Source organism: Silene latifolia, chromosome X, assembly GCF_048544455.1.
Source record: "Silene latifolia isolate original U9 population chromosome X, ASM4854445v1, whole genome shotgun sequence".
NCBI lineage: Eukaryota > Viridiplantae > Streptophyta > Magnoliopsida > Caryophyllales > Caryophyllaceae > Silene > Silene latifolia.
Window position 1 is genome coordinate 8,240,664 of NC_133537.1, and position 22,828 is coordinate 8,263,491.

Sequence of the window (22,828 nt, forward strand, 5' to 3'; positions counted from 1 at the left end):
CGAGTGAGGTAGTTCTCTTATCAAGTTTCGAGGACGAAACTTCTTTTTAGGCGGTTGGATTGTAACACCACTAATTTCCTTAATATAATTCTATAATTTTATTTTCCCATATTTCATATTTTATTTTCTGGGAAAATATCCGTCTCTTGTCTTTTGGGCTTGTTGGGCTCGAAAACGGTGTAGACCCGCTCCTTCCTTGGGTCTCACGTGATTTTGGTGTAGATGGGTAAGTTTTGGGCCTAAGCTTAGAATAAACCCATGAGCTTCTCTATAAATAAGAAGGGAAATCAAACCCTTGCTTCTCTTTTCTCACAAAACTCTAAACCTAAATTCTCTCCTCCTCTCTTCCTCTATTGTGCCGCGCGCCCCTCGCCTAGGGTTTCGTGCCGTTCTTCCTCTTCCTCCTTCCTTCATCATCTTTCGTGCTTAGATCGATCCTACTTCTTGGATTTATCTATCTTCTTCGTAAGTTTTATGTTTTCACATAGTTTTATAGTTTTTATAGTTTATATATATAGTTAGTATATTTATAAGATTCGCTATCTTTGGCACGTGGATGATTCAATGAAGGCGTGGAAGTTGCTCCTGGAGAGGACGTTTATATCGTTGAAGACGATCTTTAGGATTATTTGCTTAATAAGGTAACTAGGTGTTTTCTTTTAATTGTGTTTATGCCAATTGATGTAATTAATATGATTTAATGATTGTCTTGTATGATTGGTACGTGTTAGATTGTTCATTATCATGTTAATTATGTTTTCGCATGTTTGTATATGTTTTAATGTATTAATTATATGTCGTATGTTGTTTATGTGTTTATTATGGGTGCCATGAGCGTAATTAGGGTTTACGAGTGAACCCTAGTGGCGGCATGATAGGCGGCCAAGGGTGCTCTCCAAAGTTATAGCTAAAGCTAGTATAACCTTGATGATGATTCAAGTGCTATAGCTGAAGTTAGTACAACTTTGGGTTGTTACTCAAGTTATGTCTGTTTGAGGTATAACCTTGGAAATATGAATTCAAGGTTATAGCTAAACCTACTATAACATTGAGGTGCGAGTCAAGGTTATAGCTGTAACTAATGTAACCCTGAGATTATGGCTCAAGGTTATAGCTGTAACTAATGTAACCCTGAGATTATGGCTCAAGGTTATGGTTAATGCTAGTATAACTTTGAGTTTCGTGTCAAGGTTATAGTTGAGGTAAGTATAACTTCAAGTTATACATACTGAAGTTATAGTCGAGGTTACTATAACCTCGCATCTAGAGTTCATGTTATGGTTAAGGTTACTACAACATTAAATGGTTAATGTTGAAGTTATAGCTGGAGTACTATAACATTGAATGGTTGATATTTGTTTCGCATGTTATGTGGTGTTGAGTTATATTGTATGTCAATATATGTGCATGATTCGTTGATTATTTTTGTTCATATGATAAGTAGGGTAGTCAGTTATACTATCCTATGAGATGAGTCGTGACGTTGTTCATGCATGTTGGTGCAGTCAGTTATACTGTGCATTTGTTGGTTGGCTGGTGTATAGATGACGATAGTATCAGTTATATACTATCGGAATGAACCAAGGCTACCCTTCGGGGATTTGTTATGGTCTATGTTCGGGATTGGTCAGAGGCAGTTCGTTAATCGCTCTGGTCCCCGTTTGTCGTTCGGTGTACAGTTATTGCACCGAGAGGTCTGGCCAGGTCTTAGGCATATAGGCAGTGGTTATACGCTATACATAGTATGGATGCAGTTCGTTGATCGGTCCACTGTGGGTGCAGTTCATTAATCGGCCCATACCATTGAATGGAGGCAGTTCGTTAATCGCTCCATTAGTTAGAGGCAGTTCGTTAATCGCTCTAACGGCGTTCATTCTATACATTGTGCTTTGTTGTTTGGTCTGTTCTTGTATGTCGTGGTTATGATGGTTCTATGTTTCGCACAATGTCGTAATATGGTTTATGTCTTTATGCGTTATCACATGTTGTTTAACTTGGGGTATTCATTTCATATGTTTGTCCTTGTCATTGTTCAATGGTAAGTTGGTGTCGAGTTTTCATGAGTATAGATGGTCTCACATGTTTACTGGTTTTGCATTTCAATTGTTATTGATTGTTAGTTATATTCAATTGTTGTAAACATGACTGGGAGAGCATCTAGTTACTCCCGACTGAATTGTCGACCCCCTTCTCAGGTTGATCGGGTGTTACAGCTTAATGGTGTTCGTTGGGATGCAGCGAGAGGCGAGATTTAATAATAAAATAGGAGTTTGCTTTTAAGTTTTATGAACCCTTTGAATAATATATTAGTTTGGTTTTGGATTTAGTAGCGAACCGGATTGGTCAGGTGTTTCCGCCACCTTGACCCTTTTATCAGTATCGTACTCTGATATTTACTTTATATAAGGTTTTTCGTTTATTTTATAATCCGGATTGTTACACCCTGAAATCTCGAAAATCGTGTATTATACAATTCATTTTGAGCCGTTCGGGCGGTCGTACCGGACGTCGTTTCTTTTACTCCCCGTTTTTCAACCACGTGTCTGAGGTCATTGCATGAGTAAACCTATTCGATTTCCACCCCAAATAACGAGTCTTAATTAATTTTTCACGATTATCCGAGTTTCGACGAATGCTGCTTAATCGCTTACCGGTACCCCCAAATGTCCTCCGTTGCTCCTCAAATTTTGTGTGGCCACTTTATTTGACCCGAGAAACGTTTTGTGTGATTTTCAGAGAATTTTGTTCCGGGACTCTCGAATATCGAAAACCGTGTATACACTTCGTTTTGAGTCGTTCGGGAGGTCATACCGGACCACGTTTCTTTTTCTCCCCGTTTTTCAACCATTTGTCCGAGGTCATTGCTGGAGTAAAACTATTCAATTTCCGCCCCAAATAACGAGTCTTAATTCATTTTTCACGATTATCCAAGGTTCGACGAATGCTGGTTTATCTCATAACGGTACCTCTAAATATCCTTTATTGCTCCTCAAATTTTGTGTGGCCGCTTTATTTAACGCGAGAAACCTTTTGTGTGATTTTCAAAGAATTTTGTTCTAGGATCCAAAAATCTCGAAAACCGTATATTATACACTTCCTTTGAGCCGTTCTCGGGAGGTCGTACCGCACCACGTTTTTTTTCTTCCCGATTTTTCAACCACGTGTTTGAGGTTATTGCAGGAGTAAACCTATTCGATTCCAACGAGTAATAATTCATTCTTCTCGATTTCCGAGGTTCGACGAATGCTGGTTAATCGCATACTAGCACCCCCAAATGTCCTCCGTTGCTCCTCAAATTTTGTGTGGCCGCTTTATGTGACCCGAGAAAACTTTTGTTTGATTTCCAGAGAAAAAAATTCTGAGACCCTGAAATCTCGAAAACCGTGTATTATACACTTCATTTTGAGCCGTTCGGGAGGTGGTTTGACTCGGGATATGAACTTGGTGCGCGTAGCAAGGCCTGAAAGATAGATTTGCGAGAGTTTTAGAAGCGGATTACCAGCTGACTTGGTCTATAGACTGACCTACATGGTCTATAGACTGTCATATAGACTGTCAGAATGCTGAACAGTTGACTGCAGGAAGAGCAGTCAGTCTATCGACTGAGGTCCATGGTCGATATGGTCGATTGACCACATGAGCTGACGTGCAAGTTTTATTTTAAGTCAGAAGCTTCTGATATTCTCGACCTTTAGTCGATCGACTGGTTGATATGGTCGATCGACCACTTATGCAATCTGACGAGAATTAAAAGATTTTAACCTAAGCCCATTTGTACTTAGGTTGGGAGAAGGGTTTTACGTGACACTTCTATATAACGTAACTCCTTCCTACTGCTTGATAGACATGGATTTTGAGAGAGATTTAGATACACATACCTAGTTTGTTCTACAGTTTTCATTAATTTTTCAATAAAGTTCTACTTTTGCATCCGGATTCGTTTTTCTTGCCTTCTTTATTTCTGGTAATTCTTGTTCTAAATTTTAGTTTACTTCTATTCCTTCTTTATAGATTAGAATTGATTAGTTAGAATCCCTAATACCTAATTCTTTCTTTTATGCGGTTTTATTGTTCATTTAATTTAATTATGAATTCTGTTGTTTTCATCTTTATTTTCGTTTCCGTTATTAATTCCGGTATGAGTAGCTAAATCTCCCGCGCTAAGATGTGAGGGGATCCGCCCTAAATAACGAGTCTTAATTCATTTTTCACGATTATCGGAGGTTCGACGAATGCTGGTTTATCGCATAGCGGTACCCCTAAATGTCCTTCGTTGCTCCTCAAATTTTGTGTGGCCGCTTTATTTGACCCGAGAAACCTTTTGTGTGTTTTTCAGAGAATTTTGTTCCGGGGCCCTGGAATCTCGAAAACCATGTATTATACACTTCGTTTAAAGCCGTTCAGGAGGTCGTACCGGACCACGTTTCTTTTTCTCCCCGTTTATGAACCACGTATCCGAAGTCATTGCAGGAGTAAAACTATTCAATTTCCGCCTCAAATAACGAGTCTAATTCATTTTTCACGATTATCAAAGGTTCGATGAATGCTGGTTTATCGCATATCGGTATCCCTAAATATCCTTCGTTGTTTCACAAATTTTGTGTGGCCGTTTTATATGACCCGAGAAACCTTTTGTTTGATTTCCAGAGAATTTTGTTTCGGGACCCTGGAATCGCGAAAACGATGTATTATACATTTCATTTTGAGCCGTTCGCGAGGTCGTACCAGACCATGTTTCTTTTCCTCCCAGTTTTTCAACCACGTGTCCGAGGTCATTGCAGGAGTAAAACTATTCAATTTCCGCTCCCAAATAACGAGTCTTAATTCATTTTTCACGATTATCCGAGGTTTGACGAATGCAGGTTTATCGAATACCAGCACCCCAAATGTCCTCCTTTGCCCCTCAAATTTTATGTGATCGCTTTATCTGAACCGAAAAACCTTTTGTGTGATTTTCAAAGAATTTTGTTCCGGGACCCTGAAATATCGATACTCGTTAAGAGTATACGAAAGCTACATTAGACAACTATAACAGCTATAAAAGTCACTTAGAAAAATAGTCAATATATCTGCAACGACCGCATCGAGAATGACTCCAAGATACTGTTATCGTGAAACTGCGAAAGCCAACGGTACCACAACTCTGAGTGGTGTATGTGACGTGAGATTTATCTCACTGTGATTCAACCGGCTTATCTCGGTTATTTGCTGAGAAATTGGTATATCTTGTCCTGCCCTGCCCCATGAATAGGGAAACGTTCCCTACAATTTAGTACCAGCAAATTATTAGTTCCGAACATTTGTAGGTTTATTTGACCCGAGAAACCTTTTGTGTGATATCCAGAGAATTTTTTTCCATGACCCAGAGATCTCAAAAATCGTGCATTATACATTTCATTTTGAGCCATTCGGAAGGTCGTACCGGACCACGTTTCTTTTTCTCCCCGGTTTCATCCACGTGTCCGAGGTCATTGCAGGAGTAAAACTATTCAATTTCCGCCCCAAATAACGAGTCTTAATTTATTTTTCACAATTATCCGAGGTTCGACGAATGCTGGTTTATCGCATACCGGTACCCCTAAATGTCCTCCGTTGCTCCTCAAATTTTGTGGGACCGCTTTATTTGACCCAAGAAACCTTTTGTGTGATTTCCAGAAAAAAAAATTCCGAGACCCTGAGATCTCGAAAACCATGCATTATACACTTCATTTTGAGCCGTCCGGGAGGTCGTACCGGACCACGTTTCTTTTTCTTCCCGTTTTTCAACCACATGTACGAGGTCATTGCAGGAGTAAAACTATTCAATTTCCGCCCCCAAATAACGAGTCTTAATTCATTTTTCACGATTATCCGAGGTTTGACGAATGCAGGTTTATCGAATACCAGCACCCCAAATGTCCTCCTTTGCCCCTCAAATTTTATGTGATTGCTTTATCTGAACCGAAAAACCTTTTGTGTGATTTTCAAAGAATTTTGTTCCGGGACCCTGAAATCTCGATACTCGTTAACAGTATACGAAAGCTACATTAGACAACTGTAACAGCTATAAAAGTCACTTAGAAAAATAGTCAATATATCTGCAACGACCGCATCGAGTATGACTCCGAGATACCGTTATCGTGAAACTGCGAAAGCCAACGGTACCACAACTCTGAGTGGTGTATGTGACGTGAGATTTGTCTCACTGTGATTCAACCGGCTTATCTCGGTTATTTGCTGAGAAAATGGTATATCTTGTCCTGCCCTGCCCCATGAAGAGGGAAACAATCCCTACAATTTAGTACCAGCAAATTATTAGTTCCGAACATTTGTAGGTTTATTTGACCCGAGAAACCATTTGTGTGATTTCCAGAGAATTTTTTTCCGTGACCCAGAGATCTCAAAAACCGTGCATTATATAAATACAGTTCATTTTGAGCCATTCGGGAGGTCGTACCGGACCACGTTTCTTTTTCTCCCCGGTTTCAACCACGTGTCCGAGGTCATTGCAGGAGTAAAACTATTCAATTTCCGCCCCAAATAACGAGTCTTAATTTATTTTTCACAATTATCCGAGGTACGACGAATGCTGGTTTATCGCATACCGGTACCCCTAAATGTCCTCCGTTGCTCATCAAATTTTGTGTGACCGCTTTATTTGACCCAAGAAACCTTTTGTGTGATTTCCAGAGATTTTTTTCCGAGACCCTGAGATCTCGAAAACCGTGCATTATACACTTCATTTTGAGCCGTTCTGGAGGTCGTACCGGACCACGTTTCTTTTTCTTCCAGTTTTTCAACCACATGTACGCGGTCATTGCAGGAGTAAAACTATTCAATTTCCGCCCCCAAAAAATGAGTCTTAATTCATTTTTCACGATTATCCGAGGTTCGACGAATGTAGGTTTATCGCATACCGGTACCCCTAAATGTCCTTCGTTGCTCCTCAAATTTTGTGTGGCCGCTTTATTTGACCCGAGAAACCTTTTGTGTGATTTTCAAAGAATTTTTTCCGGGACCCTGGAATCTCGAAAAACGTATATTATCCACGTCGTTTTGAGCCGTTCGGAAGGTCGTACCGCACCATGTTTCTTTTCCTCCCAGTTTTTCAACCACGTGTCCGAGGTCATTGCCGGAGGAAAACTATTCAATTCCAGCCCTAAATAACGAGTCTTAATTTATTTTTCACAATTATCCGAGGTTCGACGAATGATGGTTTATCGCATACCGGTACCCCAAATGTCCTCCGTTGCTACTCAAATTTTGTGTGACCGCTTTATGTGACCCGAGAAATCTTTTTTGTGATTTCCTGAGAATTTTTTTTCGAGACCTTGAGATCTCGAAAACCCTATATTATACACTTCATTTTGAGCCGTTCGTGAGGTCGTACCGGACCACGTTTCTTTATCTCCCCGTTTTTCAACCATGTGTCCGAGGTCGTTGCAGGAGTAAAACAATTCAATTTCCGCCCCAAATAACGAGTCTTAATTTATTTTTCACAATTATCCGTGGTTCGACGAATGCTGGTTTATCGCATACCGGTACCCATAAATGTCCTCCGTTGCTCCTCAAATTTTGTGTGACCGTTTTATTTGACCCAAGAAACCTTTTGTGTGATTTCCAGAGAATTTTTTTCCGAGACCCAGAGATCTCGAAAACCGTGAATTATACACTTCATTTTGAGCCGTTCGGGAGGTTGTACCGGACCAAGTTTCTTTTCCTCCCAGTTTTTCAACCACGTGTCCGAGGTCATTGTAGGAGTAAAACTATTCAATTCCAGCCCTAAATAACGCGTCTTAATTCATTTTTCACGATTATCCAAGGATCGACGAATGCTGGTTTATCGCACACCGGTACTCCCAAATGTCCTCTGTTGCTCCTCAAATTTTGTGTAGCCGCTTTATTTGACCCGAGAAACCTTTTGTATGATTTTCAGAGAATTTTGTTCCGGGACCCTGGAATCTCGAAAACCGTGTATTATACACTTCATTTTGAGCCGTTCAGGAGGTCGTACCGCACCAAGTTTCTTTTCCTCCCGGGTTATCAACCACGTGTCCGAGGTCATTCCAGAAGTAAACCTATTCGATTCAAGCCCCAAATAACAAGTTATAATTCATTTTTCACGATTTCCTAGGTTCGACGAATGCTGGTTTATCTTACACTGGTACCCCCAAATGTCCTCCGTTGCTCCTCAAATTTTGTGTGGCCGCTTTATTTGACCTGAGAAACCTTTTGTGTGATTTTCAGCGAATTTTTTCCCGGGACCCTGGAATCTCGGAAACCGTGTATTATACACTTCATTTTGAGCCGTTCGGAAGGTCGTAACGGACCACGTTTTTTTTCTGGCCGTTTTTCAACCACATGTCCGAGGTGATTGCAGAAGTAAAACTATTTAATTCCCGCCCTAAATAATGAGTCTTAATTCATTTTTCACGATAATCTGAGATTCGACGAATGCTGGTTTATCGCATACCGGTATACCAAATGTCCTCCGTTGCTCCTCAAATTTTGTGTTGCCGCTTTATGTGACTCGAGAAAACTTTTGTGTGATTTCCAAAGAATTTTTTTCCGAGACCCTGAAATCTCGAAAACCATGTATTATAAACTTCATTTTGAGGTGTTCAGGAAGTCGTATCGGACCACGTTTCTTTTTCTCCCCGTTTTTCAACCACATATCCGAGGTCATTATAGGAGTAAAACTATTCAATTACCACCCCAAATAATGATTCTTATTTCATTTTTCACGATTATCCGAGATTCGACGAATACGGGTTTATCGCCTACCGGTACCCCCAAATGTCCTATGTTGCTTCTCAAATTTTGTGTGACCGCTTTATTTGACCAGAGAAACCTTTTGTGTGATTTCCAGAGAATGTTTTCCGAAACTCTGAGATCTCGAAAACCGTGCATTATATATACACTTCATTTTGAGCCGTTCGGGAGGTCGTACCGGACCACGTTTCTTTTTCCTCCTGTTTTTAAACCACGTGTCGGAAGTCATTGCAGGATTAAAACTATTCAATTTCCGCCCCAAATAACGAGTCTTAATTGATATTTCACGATTATCCAAGGTTTGAAAAATGCTGGTTTATCGCATACCGGTACCTCTAAATGTCCTCTGTTGCTCCTTAAATTTTGTGTGGCCGCTTTATTTGAGCCGAGAAACCTTTTGTGTGATTTTCAAAGGATTTTTCCGGGACCCTGGAATCTCGAAAATCGTGTATTATCCACGTCGTTTTGAGCCGTTCGGGAGGTTCCTGCACCATGTTTCTTTTCCTCCCAGTTTTTCAACCACGTGTCCGAGGTCCTTGCAGGAGTAAAACTATTTAATTCCAGCCCTAAATAACGAGTCTTAATTCTTTTTTCACGATTATCCGAGGTTCGACGAATGTTGGTTTATCGCATACCGGTACCCCAAATGTCTTCCGTTGCTCCTCAAATTTTGTATGGCCGCTATATGTGACTCGAGAAATCTTTTGTGTGATTTCCAGAGAATTTTTTCAAAGACCCTGAAATCTCGAAAACCGTGTATTATATATTTCATTTTGAGCTGTTCAGGAGGTCGTATCGAACCACGATTATTTTTCTCCCCGTTTTTCAACCACGTGTCTGAGGTCATTGCAGGAGTAAAACTATTTAATTTCCACCCCAAATAATGATTTTTATTTCACTTTTCACGATTATCCGAGGTTCGACGAATGCTGGTTGATCGCATACCGGTACCCCAAAATGTCCTCCGTTGGCCCTCAAATTTATTGTGACCGCTTTATGTGACTCAAGAAACCTTTTGTGTGATTTCCAGAGAATTTGTTTCCGAGACCCTGAGATCTCGAAAAACCGTGTATTATACACTTCGTTTTGAGCCGTTCAAGAGGTCGTACCGCACCATGTTTCTTTTCCTCCCAGTTTTTCAACCACGTGTCCGAGGTCATTGCAGGAGTAACGAATTCGATTCCAGTCCCAAATAACGAGTAATAATTCATTTTTCACGATTTCCGAGGTTCGACTAACGCTAGTTAATCGCATACCGGCACCCCCAAATATCCTCTGTTGCTCCTCAAATTTTGTGTGGCCGCTTTATGTTACTCGAGAAAACTTTTGTGTTATTTCCAGATAATTTTTTTCCGAGACCCTGAAATCTTGTAAACCGTGTATTATACACTTCGTTTTAAGCCGTTCGAGAGGTCGTACTGCACCACGTTCCCCCCCCCCCTCCCCCCCGGTTTTTCAACCACGTGTCCGAGGGCATTCCAGGAGTAAACCTATTCGATTCAAGCCCCAAATAACGAACTATAATTCATTTTTCACAATTTCCGAGATTCGACTAATGCTGGTTAATCGCATACTGCCACCCCCAAATGTCCTCCATTGCTCCTCAAATTTTGTGTGGCCGCTTTTTGTGACCTGAGAAAACTTTTCTGTGATTTTCAAGAATTTTTTTCCGAGACCCTGAAATCTCGAAATCCATGTATTATACACTTCATTTTGAGCAGTTCGGGAGGTCGTACCGCACCATGTTTCTTTTCCTCCCGGTTTTTCAACCACGTGTCCGAGGTCATAAACCTATTCGATTCCAGCCCTAAATAACGAGTAATAATTAATTTTTCACGATTATCCGAGGTTTGACGAATACGGGTTTATCGCCTACCGGTATCCCCAAATGTCCTCTGTTGCTTCTCAAATTTTGTGTGACCGCTTTATTTGACCCGAGAAACCTTTTGTGTGATTTCCAGAGTATTTTTTTCCGAGACCATGAGATCTTGAAAACCGTGCATTGTACACTTCATTTTGAGCCGTTCGGGAGGTCGTACCGGACCACGTTTCTTTTTCTCCCTGTTTTTAAACCACGTGTCCGAGGTCATTGCAGGAGTAAAACTATTCAATTTCCGCCCCAAATAATGAGTCTTAATTCATTTTTCACGATTATTTGAGGTTCGACGAATGCTGGTTTATCGCATACCGGTACCCCTAAATGTCCTTCGTTGCTTCTCAAATTTTGTGTGGCCGCTTTATTTGAGCCAAGAAATCTTTAGTGTGATTTTCAAAGAATTTTTTCTAGAACCCGGGAATCTCGAAAATCGTGTATTATCCACTTCGTTTTGAGCTGTTCGGGAGGTCGTATCGGACCACGTTTCTTTTTCTCCCCGTTTTTCAACCACGTGTCCGAGGTCATTAAAGGAGTGAAACTATTCAATTTCCACCCCAAATAACGAGTCTTATTTCATTTTTCACGATTATCCGAGGTACGGCGAATGCTGGTTGATCGCATACCGGTACCCCAAAATGTCCTCCGTTGGCCCTCAAATTTATTGTGACCGCTTTATTTGACCCGAGAAACCTTTTGTGTAATTTTCAGAGAATTTTGTTTCGGGACTCTGGAATCTCGAAAACCGTGGATTATACGAAAGCTATATTAGACAACTATAACAGCTATAAAAGTCACTTAGAAAAATAGTCAATATATCTGCAACGACCGCATCGAGTATGACTCCGAGATACCGTTATCGTGAAACTGCGAAAGCCAACGGTACCACAACTCTGAGTGGTGTATGTGACGTGAGATACTGAGATTTGTCTCACTGTGATTCAACCGGCTTATCTCGGTTATTTGCTGAGAAATTGGTATATCTTGTCCTGCACTGCCCCATGAAGAGGGAAACGTTCCCTACAATTTAATACCAGCAAATTATTAGTTCCGAACATTTGTAGGTTTATACAAATATTTTCATCGTGTATAGCTTGATAGAATAACCTCTGAAGCTGATTTTCACAATAATCAATTTCGGCTATCACGAGTTTTTCTTTCTGTCCGGCGATTGCTTTTACTTCTCCGTTCTGTTATCATTTAAATCCAGGATATAGCAAAACTAGACTACTTTTACGTTCAATGAGTAAGAACCGAGTACGATGAAGAAATTACCGGACCAACCACCATGGAGTGACCCCATATTGTGTATGAAGCTTCGGAATCTCTAGATGGTGAACAAAGCGCAACAAAGACCTACATGAAGAACCTAACATTGACAACAGCATTACTGGTATGGTCTGTCCTTAAAGAACGAGGTTCAATGAGTTTCAAATGTCACCTGGTTATCAACTGCCCTGAAAGGTAACAAATGTAGAATTCAATTAATTGATAAGCCAATTCGGGCACCCGCCCCAAAGTATACACAGTGGGACTTGCCTGGCTTTGGCCTCCAGTTCCCAAAGCATCCTTCCTGTGCTCACATTGAATGCACTAGGGTAGATTATCAAGTCGACGCCTGTCATTGCTGCATAAGTAACTTTATCATTGCATTCAAGAATTGCCTCACATTAAAAGAGATGTAGAAAAACCTGGATCATTTCTTTTGTATAACATGGCTAACTCGGGGAATCGTATATCATGACAAATACCCACGCCAATACGTCCCACACCTGCTAGTAGATCAGACCATACAGGTTAAACTAGGAATACTGCAAATTGCCAAATTGCCTCATCCTGAATCCTTGTGTGATGATACCTGTATCAACAACTGTAGGGCTATCACCAGCAGCGAAATAATCCGATTCCCTAAATGAAGCTTCTCCAGCATCATAGTCAAACAGATGTAACTACACAAACACACAGAAAAATAACCACCATAGGAACTCACAGTTAACTGTTACTGTGCCAAATACGAACGAGTACACAGCCAAGGAACAAATGATTGGAAGTTGTAACTGGTGAAGCTTACTTTGCGATGCTTACCTTTCAGCTGTCCATCACAACCAAAAATACAGCAGGTGTTGTATAATCGACCATTTCTCAGCTCAGGAATCGACCCTCCTACGATTGTGATCCCCTGAGTAAAAGCAACATTGGATAGCATAGAATAAGCAGGTGAATGTGACTGATTCTCTCCGTCTAGTTCCTCAGCACATTTTGTGAAGTATTCCTGTGAGTAAGGGCAAACCCACATTTCCTGTGTACAAATGAAGCTTTCTATTCAGTGGCAAATCGTGAAATAGAAAATACGGGGGCCAAGATTTCAATACTTAATCTCGTGTGTGAATACTTAACTGAAACATATACCGGGCTTAAATGATTAGCGGGTCAGACCCTCTCTCTCTCTCGACATAACTACCACTGATTCTATTATTCTAACAACAAACATCAAAATATTGTATTAATAATAATTACAGTAGATTTTCACCAAAAAAAAAAAAAAAAAAAAAAAAAAAAAAAATAATTACAGTAGATTTAAAATGCCAATTGCACATCCTTGGAACAACTTTTAATTATTTTGGTGTAAGAGAGGTACTAAAGGAAATTTGAACTGATGCTGACGGAAATTGAACCCAAATCGTGAGTATCACCATTTGAGTTTATCAGCAAAGGAAAACCAGATTTAATTAGATCTGACCATCTGACATCTGTGTTTAACTAATTTCGACTACACAAATTATAGAATTAAACAAACCATCTTTTATCAGTTAAACACTCATTTATTACGAGTACTATTAATAATTAATAAAAAAAAAAAAAAAAAAAAAAAACATTACAGGCAAAACAGCAAGCTTAGCACCCATATGAGAAGCATCCTCCAACATTTTTCGAGCTCGAACCAAGTTGTCTGCTTTGTTATTGGTTACTGTTAATTGGCAGAGAGCTAGCTTAAACTGCAGACAGAAAACAAAATCAGATCACATGTAATTTCCAAACTCAAAAACTGCAGCAAAAAAATCCAGTAACCTGAGATGTATGATCTGAATATGGTTCCATGAATGTGTTATGTTCGAGTTCTTTTTCAGCTTTCTGAGTTTACTTACTAGGTTGACTTATTATGTGAATACTGTCTTGTCATCTTTATTAATTCCTCGGATTGCTCAAGTTCTCGACTTTTAAGTACACTCTCCGTCTCATTCATTTGTTCTAATAAACAATTAGGACAAAACGAGTGCCATTGGAAAGTTCACTTATTAAAGTATCACAGTGGGCCGGGCCTGGTTGGCCGTGAATGACTCACATGACGTGATGAGGGAAAAGGAACGTGTTGGTCGGCCAGGCTGTGCTTCCTTAAGTTTGGCCCGGGTACGGCTAGTAAATTCGTAATGAGGCAGGCTAGAGTTGGCAGGACTTTTTTTTTCTTTTTTTTTGCGGGTCAAGTAAGTCGGGCCCCCAAAATGGAAGCCCGAGCCTGATACTAATGGTGTGATATGGGTCGGACTGGACTGACCAAAATTCAGCCTACACCATCGACATAAAAAATGATAAGTTTGTGCGATGGTGAACGGCAGCAGACGAGTTGTGATTTCCGACGAAAAGGGGTAATAGTACAGTGCGTGGCCGGCAGAGTGAGTAAGGTCGGACGTCAACGGAGGGTCGGTTAGTTGGAGATAAGGACTCTTGTGCTCATATGAAGGGGAGCCGCAGGGCCGTCTAGAAGGTTTTATTGGGTAAGAGTATGTAGTAAAAAGTTGAGGAGTATACTTTAATTAATGTCGTTTGGGAGGTCATATCGTGTCAAGTTTTGTTTTTTCCCGGATTTTCAGCCACATTGCTTCAGGAGTTACCCTATTCTATTTCAGCCTCAAATAACAAGCCTTAATCGATATTTATTGATTATCCGTTTTTTGTCCGAGTCTGGTTTATCGCATACTGGCATCCTAAAATGTCCTATGTTGTTTCTCAAAACTTGTATGACCGCTTTATCCGACCCGAGGAACCATCCTTGTGATTTACGGATATTTTTCTTCCAAGACCCTGAAATCGCGCAAAATGTGTATTATTCACTTCAACTTGAGCCGTTCAGAAGGTCGTACAAGTTCAGTTTTTATCTTCTCCTGTTTTTCTGCCACCTGTTCTCGGTCGCTTTAAGAATTACCCTATTCGATTTCAACCACAAATAACAAGTATTACTCCATTTTTCACGATTATATGATTTTTGTCCGAGTCTGCTTTATTGCATACCGGCATCCTTAAATGTCCTTTATTTCTCCTCAAAAAAATTCTGGACACTTTATCTGACTCGAGTAACTGTCCGTATGATTTACGGACATATTTGTTTCGGGACCCTAAAACCCCGAAAATCGTGTATTATACACTTCAATTTCAGGCGTTCGTGAGGGCCTTAGTCCTAACATAAGTTAAGATCTGCTAACATGAATCATCATCAAAATCCGTATTGTTGATTACTCCCTTATAAAAAATAATAAAAGGGAAATTCCCACTCGTACCCCTCTGGTATGGGTTAATCTCACTCATACCCCTGCTCTGCTTTTCAGGAAAGCCCAGTTGTACCCTCCAATTTCCTAATTATTCTCACTTATATCCCTGAAGTATAAGTGGGTTAACAAAGACAATCGTTCCAGAAATTTTACAAAGTGCAGCCTGAGCACCGTTGGGCCCAAAAACTAGCTTCTCTAAAAAGGGTGCAGGGTCCTTCAATCTAAAGAGACGGGAAAACAACACATTTATCAAAATTATTTAGGAAGATATTCCGAGTATGGTTCCTCTTTTGGCAAAGAAACAAAAAATACAGTACCATTTCTTCATCTTTTTGGAATGCAACTCCTCTTCATCGTTTGGAGAATGCAACTCCTCTAACTTTGTGCTTCATCATAGGACGTACAAAGATTGAAAATAAATGCACTTCATTCAGAGAAGATCCTTTTCGACCACCGAGCGGCCGAATTTCTCCTGGACATCCTTTGGAGTTTCGATCTGTCAAATGAAAATAAAAATTAGCTAGTGGCAGACCTAGGAAATTCCGTTTCACCAGTTCTTTTGAAGCTATTAAAGCTAGTAGTAAGCTACAAGTTATAAACTCCATACATTATTAATCGCAAAAAATTAGACACAATGCACGAGAAAATGTATAGTTTTCAGATGCACAAGTACCCTTTATCAACGTAAATAGACCCGCCAATGCAATTTAAACCACGACGATAAATACAGAGCAAAAACAATAAATTTGGTAACTCACCGCATTCAATGCCTGGAAGACAGCCCTGACTGTATTATGGGGATTCCTAGAACCAATAACCTGTTAAGGATCGTAAATTAGATTACTCAGGGTTATTATATTAATCATAATCCAGCAGAAATTGAACATATCAAACATATCAGTTCAATATCTATACCTTGGACTTGACATTTTTGAAGCCAGCTAATTTCAAAATTGTTTCAGCTGTTGAGCCAGCTGTGACCCCCGACGCAGTTTTTGCAGGCCATAGATAGAGCTGAATAGCACATGATGCATGATAAGACATACAAACAGTGGCAAAATTTGATGATATAGAAGTTGAGATTCTTGAGAACCACAAGAAGAAATTAATTAAATACAAATAAATGAAAATAAAATAAAAGAGTTCAAAGAGGAAGTGAGGAAACCTTGGTTTTCTTGTATTTTGTTACTATAGCATGTGCAATAGTATGGTCCTCATATCTCTCAATATAATGAAGATTCTGAAAGCACTTCTCGTGTGCCTGTCAATGAAGACATTAAACTGTAAGTTACGGCAATTAATTACTCCCTCCGTCCCGGTCAATTGTTGTCCTTTGGTTTTGGCACAAAGACCAATGAAAGAGGAGAGGGCCAATAACCAAATGACAAGTGGAACAAAGTGAATGAGAATGATCAAATTACTCATCAAGTTCATTCTTAAAATAGAAAGGACAACAAATGACTGAGACACCCCAAAATGGAAAAGGACAACAAATGACCGGGACAGAGGGAATATATACTATTTTCATCCCATCCTCTATTTACTAAAACTATGTTCATCAAAGAACATAGTGACCGATCAAGGATTAAAAAACTCAAAAAAATAATGGAACGATGGTAAAATTGACCGGTTGAGGATTTTGGTCCTCTGACAACCATGGTGAACGAGTTTGTTTCCCACCTCATGATGCCACTAGCCACCTTTCTATTGGCTGAATGATGATTTTTCTTCTTAAAAAACAAAGAACCAATTTAAATTGGACCTTAACACGTTATTTTATTATGTTACTCCAGCTTGAGCTTGTTTTCTACAGGTCCATTTATTTTATTAATGTTGGGTAGAGTGGTTATTGATAACCTTCAAATAAATGAGATAGGTTATATAAGTAGGTTATGAATATAATTGTAATATATTTATCAGTGACCTAGGTTAAGGTAGGTCATTGATGAACATAGTCTAAAAGACTAGGTGAAGTTAGGAATTTTCCCGCTCAAATCACTCTAACCAATTTAAATTGGACCTTAACACGTTTGGTTATTTTCAAAATACTTTAGACTATCATATATTTTACCCTTTTTTATATTAAACATGACACTTTCTTACACTAATTCTACATGTATTGAAAATTATGATTGACCTTGACATTAGATGAGAGAGATAAAGTAATGTGCTAAGCCACGGGAATATCCCAACTAAATAACATAGCATGACAATGAGGCGTAATGAAAGGTATTTTGGGTAATATTAGATCCTAAGGCCGTGTTTGGATAGAAAAATGGAAGGTAAGGGGCGGGGGGGAGGGCGGAACGGAGGAAGGGAGTGTTCTCCCTCCAAAACTTTCCTTTGTAGGATGGGAAACAATTTGCCTTTTGAGGAGAGAAATGGAGGAATCCACTTTCCCTCTCCTCCAAATCCCTCGGGAAATTACTTCCTTCCAAATCCCTCCCCACCATTTCCCTTCAAATTCCCATATCCAAACAAGGGTAAATTGCAGTGGCATTAGCCACAAGGCTAGTGGAAATAGGTATTCCAAATATAAATGGAATAAAGTAGCATACAGGAATAAGCACTCTAGCAGTCTTGCTTACCGAAGAGGCGAAGATGGACGAGTAAAATCCAAGTGCCCCAATCCCACTACTTGAGTGAGATCTTGAATTCATGGGGTACTTGGATTTGAAGGGAGGGAGTATGAGTCAAATACTCATTACTCCAAAGTCTAAACAAGTATAAAATCCCATATAAACAACTAAAACCAAATCCTGAGCTCACATTCGGTTTTACAAATTGGTAGCAAGTACTCTAACAGTTGTTAACCATGTCATAAATCAAGGAAAACATCAAGTCAATTCCTTTTGGTAATCATTGAGAAAAGTTATGGATAAAATACCTTCTGAAGAGCAAGAGGTACTGCTGAACCTTTCGCTTTTGCATAGCCAACAACACCATTGTAGTTTCCACACGCCACAATTGCAGAGTATTTGACTATTCGACCACCCTGTAGTTTGTAACACAGAATTGTATGATAGATAGAGAGAATCACATGGAAAAAAGAAAACACGAGACAGACGCAGGTATACCTTTGTTACTTTGACTGTCCGGTTGACATTGATCATCTTAACATCAAAACCCTGGCATCCAATTACAAAGAGTTACTTAGTAGATTGTCGCGACGCACATATGTCAACAGAAAACAAATGTATTAACTACTCTTTCCTCGTCCATCATAATTTCTTTCAAGTGAAATATAAATATATCAAAATATCACCACACCAGATAATAATAATGGCAACAAGCTATAAAACCTTAGTCCCAAAATGATTTTGGATCAGCTAACATGAGCCATCATACAGATGTGGTAAAATCAAGAACAAAGAAAAAACAAAAACAAAAAAAATAGGTGAGGAAGTGAATATGAGGGAATATGAGAGAAAATAACCCAAAGAGAATGGAGACGAAGTTAAAAAGGAAAGGTAGATTCAAAGAACTACATGAAAAAGATTACATGGAGATAATTGAAGAGAGAAAACAGAAAAGGTAAGCAAAAACCAAAGGAAAGCAAGACAAATAGACACTGCAAAGGGGAAACGTATTTTCACTGGGAAAAGATGATGATTCAACTTACTACATGCCATGTACTACATGGCATTGCAGTAAGATATGAAACTAGAAAGATGATGATTCAACTTACTTTCCTGTACATCGGTCTTTTTTTCTTTTCTGTTAACTCATTTCTCTCTTCTGCAAGTACTCTTATTTCCTCTTCCAAAAGCCTTCCTTTCCTCCCAAAGGTATAGTCTAATGTTGCGAGTTTCTCCTCTAGCTTTTTATCAATTGCATTAACCTTCTCCAGAAGTAAATCATCTCTTGACTTCATGTCATCAAATTCTTCTTCATCGTCGTCTATGGCACCTTCTATCCTATCTTCAAGTTCAAGTTCGTCTTCATCGTCCTTTCGCTGTAAGAGGCCATAATTGGTAGCCTCATCAGGATTAAAATCCTCCTTCTGCTCCACCAAAATCATAGCTCTATTCAATATCTGAGCAAGCATAAACTTCTCTTTGCCAGTAGCAACCTTAAAACGATTCAACAATTCACCAATAACCCTATACTCAGGTAGAAGACGAAAATGCCTCTCTTCAAACTTATTAAGCTTGGCCATCAACCTAAAGGCCTCATCTAACGTGCCTGTGATAGAACAGAAATATAAATTCCACAACACGAAACCTCAACTATTGATATACAAACATTTGACAAAGCAAAAATTGTAACCTACCAAATCACAAATTTAGGAGTCCCAGAAGTTAGTACCAATCCCCCCAAAATATCAAGATAACCGTCTTACCCAAGTATTAGCAACAAAATAATGAGAATAACCCAGAATTTCGTCGATAACTACGAGTCAACTGACTAATTAGCACCAGCAACAAGTCCGTGAAACCATGGAAGGCCCAAATATACGCAACCTAAATTGAACTTGCAATATAAATACTTCATTGGTCTCGTACTCTCTTTCATTTGTTTACCTTTGATTAAATTTAAACTCGCAAAGAATAAGAGGGTAAAAGGTAAACAAATGACTAGGACGTAGCGAGTAACAATCAATCAACAATCCTTGAAAAACTATCGAATTTAGAATCAAATCGAGGAAAAGAGACATACTGGAGGAAGCAAATGCTGAGTGCAGTTCTTCACTCCGCTTAGTAAGCTTCTGAAACAAGATATCCCCTTTCTTTACTTCTTCCATAAAATCACGATCCTTATCCTCCTCGTGCTCGCTATCGGAATCCGTAGGTTCGTCGAGGAAACTTATATCTTTAAACTTATCAAGCATTATTTTAGGTTTAGCTAATTCAGCGTCAATCTTCGCAATCAATGGACCCACACCCAAATAATCCTCCTCCTCTTCTTCAGCCTCATTGACAACAATGCCGGCTTTACGCTTCGCCTCACGTTCTCTGTGTAATTCTTTTTCTACATCTGCATACAGCTCTCGCAATAACTTATCTTCTTCTTGTTCAGTAAGGCCAAAATGACGCTTTTGGGTGAAATAAATTGTGGGTTTTGGTGAAATGGGGTTGAATTTTATTGGGTTTGAGAAATTATGAAGTAAGCGAGTGTGGCGAAGATTTGGGGATTTAGGGTTTATGGTTTTTGTTCGGATGATTATATTGGATAACCATGATATAGGTAGCTTTGATTTGTTCATGGTTTCTGGATTTTTTTGGGGGTTTAGGGTTTGCAGACCATTAATCAATTGTGCGAACTATTTTGATTAGGGTTTTAGGGAGAAATGAATTTAGTTGGGTTTAGACTTTAGATCAATGAGTGAGTGATGAAGATGATTACGACGATGGTAGGTTGCTCTGGGTTTGTTTCACATATGGTTTAAATTTTTGTCTTTCAATTTTGGCCCAGTCGACTGTGAACATTAAAACCTTGTTAATCGTGGATTCAGATCTCGATACTATCTCGAAAATCAGAATGTTCACTTATGCCATGTTCTTTTGAATTGAAATTGTCTAAATTGAACAGATTAGGCCCGGTTTTTTTGGACTTAATTTCAGTTCATTTCAGTTCAATTCAGTTCAGAATAGTTCAGCTTCATTCAATTCAGTTCAATTCAGTTTTTCTTTTCACAAATCCCCCCAACTACTAAGAGAATAAAAATTCTCTTAGTTTTCCCTCCAAAAAGTATCTAGCTAAATAAGGTAATAAATAAAATTTTCTTTCATTACATTATTATCTTTTCAATGAATATATTCTTATAAATAAACTCTAATTTTTTAAATAAATTCATAAATATGATTTTTTCATTAAAATAAAATAAAATTGATCTTAAATTATAAAGTATAAGTTGCTAAATTTTTCAGTAATGCAATAATTATTACTCTAGAGAATAACTTGACACATGCTTACTATTAGCTTCGTGAAAAAAAAAATTCACTAAAAAAAATTCACAACTTAAATAATTTTTTTTATTAGTTTTCCATTTCAATTTTTTTTGTTTCATATCAAAATACAATGAAGTGAACTAAAAAATATAAATCAGGTGCAAATTTTAAAAGTATAAATCCTCCCATATACTAAAAGAATACAACTTCTCTAAAGTTTTCTCTCCAAAGTACTTAAACTTATATACGGAAACAAATTAGATTTTCATTTATTAAACTAATTTTCCATTTAAAATAACTTATACATAAAAACTGTATCTCAAACTTTGTGACGAAAAAATATTTTTAAAAAATTTGATATAGTTAAAATATTTTCATAAAAAACACAATTCATGGAATTATTCAATTCTTTTGATTAATTTTAATATTAGTTATTTTTTATAAAAATTCGCGAGATATAAATCTAAAATCTATAACTAATACACTAAAAATTAGAAGGCCTATATTTACCGCGCATTTGCGCGGGATCTATACTAGTTAACTCTTACTTCAGTTCAGTTCAACTCCATTAAGTTCAGACAATTTCAGTCCAAAACAACGAGGCCTTTTAACTTAATAGAGCTGATCAAAATTGAACTTATTGAATAATAGACTTGAAATTAACTGAACTGATCTTAGCTGAACTGAACTTAATGGACCTGAACTAAACCGAACTGAACTTATAAGAACCAAAATTAAATCCAAAAGAACAAGGCGACATCCACTTGATGGTCGTTAAGTTGTTCTGGGCTTGTTTCACGTATGGTTTAAGACGGAATGCTATGATTAAAAACTTAGTTTCACGGTAGTATCCGTCTTAAGGTTAAGACAGGTCAAGTAATATCCAACTTGTCAACTTGTAAAGATAACACAAATATCTTATTATTCCATAGACAATTCACTTTTTGTCTTATTTAGCATATTTGTTTTAAGAATAAAACCGGTTAAATAACACCTCACTTGCATGGATGAGACAAACTTTTTGCTAATCTCAACGCAATCTGTTTTTATCTCATGTGTGAGTCTAATACTTGACCCGTCTTAAAGTTAAGATAGATAATATCCGTCTTAAATGAGACTAAGTTTCACTAATAAGGGTCTTTGATACTACTCTGTAAAATACGGTAACATAGAAAGAATACATGGAACTCTTGTATACAAAAATTAAACTACAAACAAAAACAAGTTCGAACCAGCTTTTAATCTCGTCGAGCAAATCTATCTCATTTAGGCATTCGATCGAATTGTCATGAAATATATCGACTTATTACATAATCTATTTGTTTTAACCGAATATTAGTTGTACGAACAACCTACATAATCTATTATATTGACATTTTATGATGAGCTCAAGATCATATAACATCTTTATCGTCGACATAAGTAGATTAACATATACAGTAGATTCATACAAAGATGTCAAAGTATGTATACGACGACCTACTTACATAAATCGATACATCCTTCTCCCCTTTAGCTTGATAAGTCTAATACATACTCTGTTTTTCATATTAAGATGTCACCAATTTTGTCGATCGATAGCTGTCAAAAAAAAAAAAAAAAAAATTCTCAACCGATAAATATCATAATTATAATAAAAACTTAATATTTCCTCTGTTTCTCTATTCACCCCCACTTTTCAACTTTCTCATCACATAATTTGAGATGCAACGAATATATCGAAATAAATGGGATATTAATAAATTGTACTGTGCTTTGCGAATAAATGT

At 38.3% G+C, this 22,828-nt stretch overlaps 2 protein-coding genes across 2 annotated transcripts; both read right to left on the minus strand.

Moving 5' to 3' along the window:
* Window positions 1-11,362: 11,362 nt before the first annotated feature.
* On the minus strand, window positions 11,363-14,403 carry LOC141622757 (omega-amidase, chloroplastic-like). The gene is made up of 11 exons (XM_074438755.1): window positions 14,169-14,403; window positions 13,694-13,944; window positions 13,504-13,620; window positions 12,696-12,923; window positions 12,483-12,573; window positions 12,316-12,399; window positions 12,164-12,251; window positions 12,066-12,081; window positions 11,900-11,980; window positions 11,732-11,814; window positions 11,363-11,644 (listed from the first exon to the last, which is right to left on the minus strand). Exons 2-11 carry the CDS (start codon window positions 13,721-13,723, stop codon window positions 11,584-11,586), a joined length of 879 nt encoding a protein of 292 aa, XP_074294856.1. The 5' UTR covers window positions 13,724-13,944; window positions 14,169-14,403; the 3' UTR covers window positions 11,363-11,583.
* Window positions 14,404-15,109: 706 nt separating this feature from the next.
* On the minus strand, window positions 15,110-20,570 carry LOC141622756 (uncharacterized). The gene is made up of 8 exons (XM_074438754.1): window positions 19,828-20,570; window positions 18,857-19,353; window positions 18,246-18,296; window positions 18,056-18,163; window positions 16,334-16,429; window positions 16,084-16,182; window positions 15,927-15,986; window positions 15,110-15,664 (listed from the first exon to the last, which is right to left on the minus strand). Exons 1-8 carry the CDS (start codon window positions 20,372-20,374, stop codon window positions 15,599-15,601), a joined length of 1,524 nt encoding a protein of 507 aa, XP_074294855.1. The 5' UTR covers window positions 20,375-20,570; the 3' UTR covers window positions 15,110-15,598.
* Between the last annotated feature and the right edge of the window lie 2,258 nt (window positions 20,571-22,828).

Bases quoted from the DNA above. Each gene is read 5' to 3' on its own strand.
- LOC141622757 (XM_074438755.1), bottom strand. From the start codon at position 13,723: ATGGAACCATATTCAGATCATACATCTCAG. The intron at 12,574-12,695 runs GTAAGCTTCACC...GTGTTTGTGTAG, and splicing joins TGAAAGGTAAGCATCGCAAA to TTACATCTGTTTGACTATGA. The intron at 11,645-11,731 runs GTTATTCTATCA...ATTAAATTGTAG, and splicing joins TGTGAAAATCAGCTTCAGAG to GGAACGTTTCCCTCTTCATG.
- LOC141622756 (XM_074438754.1), bottom strand. From the start codon at position 20,374: ATGAACAAATCAAAGCTACCTATATCATGGTTATCCAATATAATCATC. The intron at 19,354-19,827 runs GTATGTCTCTTT...GTTCTATCACAG, and splicing joins CTCAGCATTTGCTTCCTCCA to GCACGTTAGATGAGGCCTTT. The intron at 18,164-18,245 runs GTATACCTGCGT...TACAAACTACAG, and splicing joins GGACAGTCAAAGTAACAAAG to GGTGGTCGAATAGTCAAATA.